General features: G+C 40.7%; 1 protein-coding gene across 2 annotated transcripts in view; it reads left to right on the forward strand.

Annotated features, from left to right (window-relative positions):
* Positions 1–12,105, forward strand: part of scube1 (signal peptide, CUB domain, EGF-like 1) — a 152,892-nt gene that overhangs the window by 41,647 nt on the left and 99,140 nt on the right. For both annotated transcript variants that reach the window (XM_041780281.1, XM_041780282.1), the window contains exon 4: positions 10,267–10,401. In XM_041780281.1, coding sequence (XP_041636215.1) covers positions 10,267–10,401 — 135 coding nt within the window. The remainder of the gene's footprint in view (positions 1–10,266; positions 10,402–12,105) is intronic.

The following is a 12,105-nucleotide window of genomic DNA, read 5'->3' on the forward strand; positions in this document are numbered from 1 at the left end:
TTCCCCATCTCTCTCTCTCTCTTCTTCCTCTGTTTCTCTCCTCCCGTCTGTCCGTTGACCTTGTACTAACTTTCATCTAATTACCTTAATAGCTGTCTGCAGTCCTTTCCTCTCTTTTCTCTTTGCCATCATTTTAAATCGATTTGTCAGACGGGTCACTGAATGTTTTTACCGGACTTCTGACGGACACCAGGCAACACAGTAAAAACGGAGTGCTCTTTGGTTTGTGGATGCTCAAAAATGTGATATTTCATGTTTATTGGAATCTTAGCTCTTTGACTTGTTGACTTGAACTTCATGGTGCTGTAAAGATCATATCCATAGTTTTCATGTGACACAACACATGGAACCGTCCTGGATTAAAGCTTCAAGCAGAATCGAGTGCCAAATGAAACTGGACTTGGGGGTCAATTGTCGGTCTACTTCGATCTGAACCTAAGTCCCTGATGAAAAACTAGCTGTAAACTCTGTGAATATCCACAAAGATCAGACTCAAACTTCAGTTAAATTCAACTTTATGCACTCGAAGCAAAAGTAGACATCCATTTAACTTGACCCTGTCAGCACTGTGCTGTAAACAGTTTGTTGTTTGCACAGCAGCGTTTCTGTAATAAATGTCCAGGAGCTTCAGGCAGCATCCAGAGTTTAGGGGAGACATGTTGATGGATGGGTTTTGGACGTTGGATTGCACTTTGCACAGAGTGATGGGTGTACTACATCTGAAATCTCTGACAAGCAGAGCAGCTTCTCTCCTAAATCTGTCACACACCTTAAGTGTGTCTGCTGCTTTGACCTTGGTAACACCTCTGAAAGTGATGCAGGATGTAAAGAGACAAACTGAGAGTGCCTTTCTTTTAGAGCATGATAATTTTTCATATTCATGTTCAATCTATACTCAGTACCCCATGATGACAAAGTGAAAATTGATTTTTTTGCAAATGTATAAGATAAAACCTGAACTATCACAATGACATGACTGAGGTCAAGGAAGGGCCTGGGCTGAGCAGAGAGTTGTGGTGGTCTCAATGGGTTGGTAAACCTATGAGAAATTCTCAAATGAAGTGGAACTGTATTAAAAATGGAATCAAGTGATGCAGAAAGCCTGGATCATTAGGGCTGATAGCGAGAGCACTGTCTCACTTCCCTGTAGCTGGGTGTTCATGCTTGGGGTGTCCTGCCTAGTCAGCAGCAGCAGTGAGGGAAGAGCCATCGATGAGTGGAGGACTGGACTGAACTATCCACAATAGACATTTTTGTCCTCCTCTGGGACTATGCCAAATAAACCATAGTGGTTGGATTTACTGTTTTAGGGGTGGTTACAGTTGAGATCATCAGTACATGAGGATATAGGACAATTATATGGGCGTTTTATTGTGGTGTGTAGTTTATGGGGCACTAGTTTGTTATTTTTAGGGTGATTCTAAGTCCCAACTAATTAAAGCTAAGTTTTGATAACAGTTACTGTGCTTATGGGCTAACGTTGAGCTAGTGGTGCTAATGTGAAGCTGAATGCGGTTGTTGTACATTTTTTAATGCAGTCGTATGTTGTGCTACTGACTGCATGTGTGTAAGGAAAAGCTAACAATTTTCATTATGTTTGGATAACTTAAACAAGGAAAAATAAAAGAATGTCTTTCTGCTGTCATATGCAAAATAACTGGGTAACAATTACTCATCAGGCTCGGTGTTTTTGGTCTTGGATCAGGTTTAGAATTAAAAATGCTTCCCCAGTCTTGTTTTAGGGCAGACATGAAGCTGTATCACAGAGGTTTTGGCTTTTATATGTCGTATTGCTGTTAAATGCAGCAATAATGGATGTTTTACCTTTTTATTGATTTTATTTATCAATCATGGTCAATATAATTTGGCTTTTTATTTAACTCTCTGCTTAACTGAGCTTCAGGAGATGCTCAGTGCCTTGAAATTCTTTTGTATCTATCCCCATTTTAATAGCCTTTTCTCCGAGTTGCTTAGAGTGTTCTTTTGTCCTCAAGGTGTAATGGTAGCAATGAATGCTGGTCAACCAGTGACCAGACCTTCCAGACACAGGTGTCCTTATATTACAATCATTTGAGACACATTCATTGCACTCAGGTGATCCCTATTTCACTAATTGTGGGACTACTCATGCCATATTTCAATCCCCATATGGTGGGTTGCTGTGGATGAATGACATTCTTCAGTTATTTTGCACATTACGTTGCATCAGATTGATATATGACACTGTATGTTGGGTAAGGCATTCTTGTGTGTTGACTTATGGCTGTTGTATTATAAGCAGCCTATTTGATGCTTCTTATTTACTGTCATCACTAAAAGTGGGGCTCCGTCGTTCTCTGATGCACACCAACAACACAACTTTATAAAGTCTGACATGTCAGCATTTTGTCAAACCACAGTTTTTAAATCCATCTCCAACCTTCATCTCTATGCGGAGCGTCAACAAAGACTTCAGTGTTTGTAATAATGTGTCGCTCTCAAGTGTCTCATTCAGCAGGAGATTTACTGTATGAATGGGCGCATGGTCTCCCCACTATCAGTTCTGTGCCACAACATCTCACGTCATCACTGTGCCTCAAATCAGCTGTGATGAGCTCAAAGATGCGGTAAATTACATCCGCATGTCGAAGGCTGCCGCTAACTGTTAGCATTCTGACTCATTAATCAAAGCTGGGAACAAAATGTGGAGCAGATAGAAGACATTTGTTGAAGCTGAATGCTGTCGGAGAGGAAATTATGTTTGCTATAAACTTCTGTCAAAGCGCACCAGCTCCATCTGAAAACAACATTTTTGTCTGACTTGTTTGTTTCTCCATCAAAGTTCACACTCAATTTATTTCTTATTTTCTCGCACGCTCTTGGCCTGTCTGTGGAAAACAATAAAGACTGTGTGGCTTTTAATAGACCCAAAGCATGATCCTTACAGACCTCAGAGCTTTGTGGTATTCTGAAGCAGCCTCAATGACAAACGCCACCGTGGAAAAATGCAGACTTTTGACAGAATAAAAAAAGAGATCAGTGTGCGTGAGCGCACAGGAAGTTACTCCATCGTCTCCCACATGCAGAGCGTCAACTAGTTTGGGCACTAATTGATTTAAGATTGCATAATTGAGCTCTGATTACAGAGACGTCCCGATGGCTTCCTTTTGATTTTGACTTTATTTATTTGGTTTTGTCGTGGACACAGCTGGTACCAATGTGGCGATCGTTCGGTGCCCTCTGTGAACGTCTGAGTTTATTTTCTTTCTGACGCGTCCTTTTCACTCCACGGTGAGATCTGAGGGGGAGACGAGACATAGGGGGAGGGACGGGGGAGACAAACTGAAGTGATGTTTGACAAGCTTTCATGAAGCTATGAAGACCGCATTGATGCTCGCCACTTGATTTGTTTGAAAAGCATTATAATTAAGGGTTCAGAAATGTTTTCTTGTTATTATAAAAAGCTTGATTACAAAGAAAAACAGTAAGAAAATATGCAAAATTTAAGGATTTTATTTAAAAAACTGAGTCATTCACACATTTCTAACAATATGACAAGAAAAGGCCACATAATTTACATTATAGCCACAAGTGTCATTTCTGCAGAGCTCCATCACTAGAATCAGCAACATGAGAATTCAGATCATTTGGCAGATTAATTGTAGTTAGAGAGAGCTTTATATTGTCTCTGTTTAAAAATGTATGTGCATCATGCACTCGTATTTTTGCATGATGCAAAATGGTTACTTTGGTTAGTTGTCACGGCCTTGTCAGACATATTTACAGCTGTGCTGTTACCACGATTGACACCACAACATGTCTGCTCAGCTGGATTGATTCATGATCAGGTAATTCCTTTGGTTTTGGTAATGTTGGAAACCTCCGTGATAATCGGAAAAGTGTTGAAGGAGTGAATCCCAATGGCCTTATTTCTTCATAGGAAGTAATTAAATTTTTGATTCAGGGCCAAAAACTGAAAAAAATGTGTTGTGTTTTTTTTTTTTTTTTAAACAGAAACAGCTGTTACATCATTTGGTTTTGAGGCAAAAGACTCCACTGACAAAAACTATCATCCAACCTCACAAAAATGGAGATATCTTGTTTCCAATTCCAATTGTTTCTCAGTCTGCGTGTATTGTATATTGTTTTAATTAAGAAAGTTGAATCAAATAGGCAACAGAGTAAACCAATAAAAAAATGCCCCCTTGGAATTATAATGTTTTATCATTCTGAGCAGTTTTGAGACATTATGCTTCATAGTTTTGGTATCTAAAATAGAAAAAAGTGGTAGTTTTTTTAAGTGCACAAATATTGAATTTTAGAGTCAACTCTGAAATTTTAAAATTTTCCTCAGCAACCACATGTTGGTCATTGCATGGAATATTTAATATTTGACATTTTATAGATGTATGGCATTTATTTACTGAAACTTAGTAAATAGTCCGCATTAACATAATGGAAAAAACTGCAAGATATAAAACAGTCAGTGTTTGCTATGTTAGAACTGCATCTGGCATGCACATGAAACAACTACAAATTACACAAAGAAATTCGTACCATACTTTGTAAAATAAATTATCTAGCATCTCTGTAATAACATCAAATACTCACAGCATTGCCTGTCTTGTGTCTAACAGTGGATGGCAATGTATTGTGCTCAGCTGTCTATCTGAATTTGCTGCAACTGATAAATAATACCCCCAACAAAAAATACCTGCCCACAAAAGTTTAGCAAGTCAACTCATGAAAGCTTGGAAAGCCAACCCCTGAAAGTGACGAACGCCACGAGGCAACACAGGAAGTCTGGAGATTTTCTTCAAATTATTTTTGCATTTTTTCTTCCTGCATTCAGCATAATCGAATCATAATTTAGTCATGTGCCCTCTTTTTGCGTTTTGTGGATCTATTTTACTGTTAATCAGGCACAATTTTACACAGTAATATTTGTTTAAAAACATTTAATCAAAGCAAAATTCATATGGCTGTAGCTTTGTACAAGTAGCCTGTTGATGTCATATTATATAACAGACTTAACCCTGGTTTATAGATTAGTAAGAATGACAAAATAAGCTAAAATGAAATATAACCCAAAATGGGGTCAATTTCTGTCAAAATAGGACCTCATTTATTCTGATGTTTTCTTGATTTTTATCAATAAAAGAGTTGAGAAATCGTTTATTAACGGACACGGGGTGATGGCTTTAGTGTTGCACCTGCTTGCTGGACTTTGAAGGAGAGTATCACTTGGAGTTGCATTATGTAAGTAATGCCTTTAAATCAATGATCATACCGTCTAAAACATTTCTGAACAAGAAAAGCACTTGGAGAGCGCAAACTCCCACCATTAACCCTATCTTCCAATAGTGAAGAATCCTTTCAAAAATTTCTTGATCCGTCCCCATGTGCCCCCCACCATGGCATTCGCCAATAACTCCCTCCCCAGTGGGATGGAAAAATGGTGAGGCAAAGCATTGGCTTCGCTACACCCATGGTCTCTCTGGACAACTGGAAGTCATGGCAAAGGGTGAATATTCCTTTACTCCTCCCAGCATTGTGAGTATTCTCGCTACAATTCACTGTCTTTCTCTCTGTTGCGCTCCGACTCGTCTCCTCGACTGGGTGTGCGTCTATCAAACTCTATAAACTCCAAAACTTTGAATAGAAACACACCCAAAAACTGCTGCTGGGATTGAAGTTACTCATGTCCGCCATCTCCTGGTGTAAAGTGGTAACAGCACAGACCTCCACCATTAGCCCTATCTCCCAATAGTACAGAATCCTTTAAAAAATTCCTGGATCCAGACAGTGATCCAGATCAGTCCCAAAATCTAATCAGTTCTTCCTTATGCCATTTGTGACATTTCCTGAAAATTTCATCAAAATCCGTCCACAACTTTTTGAGTTGTGTTGCTAACAAACGAACAAATGAACCAACGAACTAACCCACCGATCATATAACCTCTTTGGCAGAGGTAATAACAACCGAGATCCAGACCTCGCAGGTACCACCTTCCTCCAGTATTACAAAGTTTCACTTATGATTCCATTATCCCAACAGGTCTAGCCTCATGTGGAGAGGTGGAGATGCTTGTTTTTAACTTGGTAAAGCACTGAGTGAGCAGAATATTATCAACTGAAACTATTAAAGCAACAGGACGAGATCAACCACCGCTATACAATCTGTGATGCATGGTCATGTAATGAAGATTGTCGTGCCAACGGAGGTATGTCTGGTCTCCTCTCACCTGTCTGATCGGGATGTCCTTTAATGAGGTTGTCAAAAAAGTTTGCAGACTGTGCAAATAACTGTTCCTTGCATGCTTACAGTTAAGAAAACCCCAAAGCAGTTCCATATAGGCCTGCTGGAGCTCTTTTATTAGGACGTACTCTTAAGTTTCATTTTCAGCCATGATTCCTTGCTAGTAGAAGTAGAAAGGAGGGGGTGAGTAAACGTAGATCTGTTGAAATTGAATTTGATTCTCCCGATTTCTGACCTTTTAACAGATCACCATGCATTCTATTTCTTCACGATCTAAGATTGTCCTATCACACGACTCTAGAATGGTGCAGTCATGATGTAATTTTGTAGGCAAAACCCGGAAGTTAGCGTTGCATGGGGTCCCTCAGCAGCGACATATTGGATTTTTCTTTTGGCTTTTGAATCATTGCCAAAAATAAGATCTGTTTCCAAATAAGTTTATGAAACTTACTCGTTCTCTTCATAAAGATAATCTTCATAATTTAATAATATAAGCATCATATTTGGTTTGTAAATATAATTGATGAAAGTAAGGAGCTAATTGCATGCTATATTGAACTACGAACTTACTTGAACTTAACACAAATACGTGGCAGGCTCAGTTGCTGCACCTGGTGTAGTCCAAATGCTGTCATCCTAGTTAGCTGCTCTTTAGCAACCACCTTTTTTATGTCAGAAAACTTATTAGACCTTATTTTAGGTATTTAACCGAAAAGTCAGTCAAAAATCCCATAGACGTGCAGACGAGGCCCTGACTGCCTTTAGAATTTCATTTGCTTCAGGCTTTTGAAAATTACAAAGTTTTTCTGACAGCAGGCACAAAAACAAGGTTGGAGTTGTGCAACGGTGTTGTTTAAAGGCTGGTATCAGTTGGTACTGAGGCAGACCACAGCCAATAAAAGATACAGTACATTCAGTAGTTGGCGAATGTTTGGCAGAGACTCTAACAGATGTGTACTGTAAAAACAGCAAACAGCCCCCTTTCTTTTTAAATAGACTCCGTCTACAGCTCAGAGAGTGCAGGAAAAAGTGCTGCTACAGGTTTTAGTTCAGGATAATAACAAGATGAACTCTTATTTTAAGTGGAAAGATGTGCAAAGAACAAAGAGCAACAAGAGCTATAGGACTAAATATTTGTGGCTTACTCTCCTCTGTTCCACCTAGGTTAACATGACAGTGAAAAAAGACTCATAAAGACTTAGTCTACTCCTCTTGGTTTAACAAGCTTGACAGTACTTTCTAAAACTACAGAGTGTTTCCAGGTAAAATCACAGACTCCTCTCTACAGGAGCAGAGACAGAGCTCACATAAGATATTTACAGATAGATGTCTTTGTGTCTTCAGGCTGCACGGCGTCACTTCACACAGTAACCTGGATTTTAATAGTGGCAATCACTGTAGTTCATCAATCTTTAATGGTTTAGTTTTCAACAAGTAGGTACAGCCCAGCTTTAAAGACTGCCTTGTTCCAGCCCTGCCATCCACAGTTTAGGTAAAGATGCTTTTTATTAATGGAGTCCAGTGGCTGCGAAGTGACTAATATTGCACCTGTGTCTGATATCAAAACTGAAATTTTGGGTTAAAACTGGTTTAAATTAGGTCCAAATCTTTATGAAGTAACTCTAACCATTTGTCAACCGGCTACATGACAGCTAAGACTGTTAGAGAGTTGTTCACCTCTTTACTGGACTGGTTTACCCACCCGTCCCCTAATACTCACATTAAGCAGTTCATCTCACCGTCTATTGTTAGCTGGTGTCACTGTCTTTATTGAAAGTTAATAACGTGCTACATGCTATATTTTTGTTTTCCCCAAATTTCCCAAGTCTATCAGCCACGGTGGCCTACGGGGTCATTAAAAGTATCATAATGGAGAGATTTGTGCCAGAAAACAGTCATTTCAACCCCCACTAGCTGCCTCTGGCCATAGTTCACCATAAGGCCAGGGAACAGGCTAGAGTGCTTGTCCATTTTTCACTTGAACATTCATGTGTCTTTAGTCCTGGATGATTAAAGGAAGCAGGTTGGGGCTTTGTCTCCCTCAAAGCAGCAACACTTCAATCCCTCCTGCCTGTGAGCATTGTGATGTTCGGTTTAGTAAAGTATCTGGTTATAGACATGTCCTATTCCTGCCAAGTCTGTCACAATAAAAGTCTCAAATGCTAATCATCTTGAAGACTTATTTTGAAAAACGTAATCAGGAAATGGATTTTTTTCCTTTTTTTTGAAGATTTATTTTTGGGCATTTATTGGATAGAGGAGGACGGTGGATAGAGTCAGAAACGTGGAAGAGAGCAGGGAGAGACATGTGGCAAAGATTCGAACCTGGGCTGTCCACGTTCATGGGTCACACCTTAAACCACTTAGTCATCTGCGCGCCCCGGAAACGGAATTTTTTTTTAGTAACTTAACAACAAAAACGTCTCATTAATGGGAGAGAAATATAACTTCACATTGCTCAGAAAATTAGATATTAAAGCTTGAGTATGTAACATTCGATGAGAACTGTATAGAATCAACTCTACTTCCCCTCCCTTCCTGTTCTTCTCCATGATTGGGCTCCGTAGCGCCCCTCTTCTCACATACCTCCTCACGAATGTGCATGTCCACTGAATCGAATACTGACGATGGCAAAGCTCCCGCGGAGTAATTTTGCTCCGCTTTTCCACTGAAATCCATCGCCGAATTACAGGTTAGAAAAAACTTCATCTCAGCACAAATCCTACATAGGGCCAAACGTTGCCGTCGGTCAGCCACTGTATCAACTTCTCACTGAGCTGAGAGGTGCAAGCGAACCTACCACAGCGGCCAGTAGGAATGCTCCCTCTGTCCTGAGCCATGACTGGCTGTGAGTAATAGCCTCCTCATTGGCTGGAGCACCGTCCCTTGCTGGTTTTCCTCAAGTGAGAGTGTAGTACGTTGCAGAAGTGTGTTATTCTTTTAGATGGCTTCAATAACAAGACCCTGACGGGTTGTGTGGTTTTTGTGGGCATACAACACTAAAAATAAATCGCTTACTACAGCTTTAAGCATACCTGAAGAGTTGATTATTGCACAATCCTAATGTCATCTAGCAAGGTTTTGTACATTTCTCTTCGTCATGATTAACATTGAAAGTGCTCATTGGGTTACATCAGTCTACAAACCATAAAATGTGTATTTTACTTATACAAGGCAGCTATTTGTGTTTTTGTCATTCTGTCCTTTCACGCTCAGTCCGTTTATATAACCTGCCTGCAAGGTCATGCTCAGAACCCCAGACTAACAATGCAAAAACATTCTGAGCATGCACATGCATCACCGCAGATGCACATATATACATGGTAGATTCTCTGCTGTCAGAGCCTTGTTACCACCTGGTGCCAGCGGTTTGATTTAGCCACCTACAGTGCCAGGATCAGACGCCTGTAAGGTCACCCTGTCTGTTCTCTGTGTGTCTGTTTGTGTGTTACGTGCACATACTACAGCACAGTGTGTTTATAGGATCCTGCTGTGCAGCTGAAAGGCCAGTAAATTTCCAATGGGGCATTTTGATGGGGCTGAAGTGAGCTGCAAACGTAACACCCTTGACTGACTTTCACAGGGATCAAACACGGCTGACTCTGTATTCGTATTTGTGTCTGTGGGTCGATGTACTTGGCCTGAATTCCTGTTCCTGTTGTCGTCCCTCTCATCAGTCACTTCCCAGCACATAAACTTTAACTGACATGTTTGTTGATAAAGCCTAATTGACCCTTTGGCAAGCCCCACCTTCCACCCATGGTTAGACAAAATCTCTTGTTGCAAGGCTCCTTCCTGTCTGTTGCAAATAAAATTACCCTCAAATTTGACTTATATTTCTTAAATTAACTTAGATTAACGTACAAAACTTAAATTAACTTATGTATCTGGTCTGAGAGGGTGTTCTCTTGGTGAGTCATTGGACCAATCAGAGAGCTAACAAAGGGTCAATTAGCCGCCCTGGCTGACTTAGTTTTGTCTTTATTTCACTCAGGCGTGACCTATATCTCTGTCTTTGTCTTTCACAGATGTGGATGAGTGTCTGGACAATAATGGCGGATGCCAGCAGGTGTGCGTCAACACCATGGGCAGCTACGAGTGTCAGTGCACCGACGGCTTCTTCCTCAGTGACAACCAGCACACCTGCATCCACCGCTCTGATGGTAGGACTAGAACACTTTGAGACACTTTATTGAAGAAGTAGATATAATGCATTGGTTTGTAGACTGCTGGTTGAAGTTCTAAGTTTGGCGTTTTGGTTGTTGCTGCCATGGTTATAAAGTGCCAGAAGCATTTGAATCAGAGAGTAGATACCTATTGCTGGATGTTAATCAAAGGTAGCAGGATATGAATTAAACGTTGCTTCATTTTTGACTAAATTTGGCTATCAAGGGTCATTTGTTTAGATTTTCTTTATATGTAAAAATAGATATTCTCACTACCCATCTATTTCAGTGTCGGATATATATTACATTGAAGGTTAGATTATCTGCCCAAGCTCGAGACAGTCTAACCAGGGGCACTGAAGTGGGTCTGAACTCTGGGTAGGAACTCTGCCGCTCTCATTGGGCCTGGGCTGGATTGGGCTCTTGGAAGGTCAATGATGTCCTATCAGACATATACACGTGTATAAGCATAATTATGTTTTTCCCTAGGTTTTTCATTTTGTCTATGACGATCTCTAAAAAGCTTTGTATGACCAGTGGAGAGTCTGTGCGTCAGCTCCTCATCCTCACTGCTCTGATTGTCATAAACAATAAGTAGGCCAAATTTGTCATTCACCATTCATTCAAATCTCAAGCTGTAGTTCTCTTTCAGATATAAGATTGCCCGCTAGTATTTTCCTATATTTTGCTGCAAAGCAACTGTCTTCATGGTGTAATGGTAGCCAGGAATACTGATTGACCAGTGACTGGACTTTCCAGGTAGGTGTTTTTACTTGAGACTCATTTATTGCACTCAGGTGGTCCTGTTTCGCTAACTGCGAGACTAGTAGCACCATGTTGTATTGAAGACGACAGCACACTGGGAATCCAGGCCATTCATTTTTAGGATTTAGTTTCAGTCAAAATGATATCAATTGATTGGTTTAGCTCTGCTGTAGTTGGTAAAAAACTCCAGGATGATTGTTTGCCTCATTTACTTTGATTTGCTGTGTCAGCAGAAGCTAAAAAGCAGAGTTAAAGTCTTGTTTTATGGATGCTTTGATTTTTCATAAGACTCTTGAAATATAAACCTGTATGCATGGGTGAATGGGGTCCAGGGAATTGATGTTTCAGGACCCCCAAGGCTTCTAATGTAGAGGGATGGTGCCTAAACTTTAAGATCTTGTTCTTCTTTGTTGAATTAAAAGTATCCCCATGTTGTTTGAGAACCTTTGGCATCTCTCTAGATCACACAAATCCATGGGATTGGAGTTCATTGACATCAGGCCTCTGGTCACAGTGACAGACCCTTGGTGTGATGTGTGACATGCATGTTTCATGCTGCAGTCATGTCTCCCCTCTACCCTGGCATTCTCAACCCACTACGCCCGTCACATATTATTTATGGGCTCGATCCTCGGTGGCGAGGGGTGCTGCAGGAGCGTTGATCCCGAGGTGAGGAGTGGGATGTCTTTGCCTTTCCCCCTCACTCACTAACACATTGTGTGAACACAGTACTGACATGCATACTGCTGTGAATGGAGACAGTGTGACAGACGAGTTCAAAGACAGATGAGAGGACGGTCATCTGTCTTCTCTGCTGAGGGACAGAAAGGAGACGGGGGAGGAATGTGGTGATGGGGGAGGAGGGAGAGGTCAGAGGGAGAAAGAGGAGGAAAAAAAGTGACCTCTCCTCCATCCTCCTACTCTTCATATCCAGCC

This window comes from Cheilinus undulatus, linkage group 23 (assembly GCF_018320785.1).
Source record: "Cheilinus undulatus linkage group 23, ASM1832078v1, whole genome shotgun sequence".
Lineage (NCBI taxonomy): Eukaryota > Metazoa > Chordata > Actinopteri > Labriformes > Labridae > Cheilinus > Cheilinus undulatus.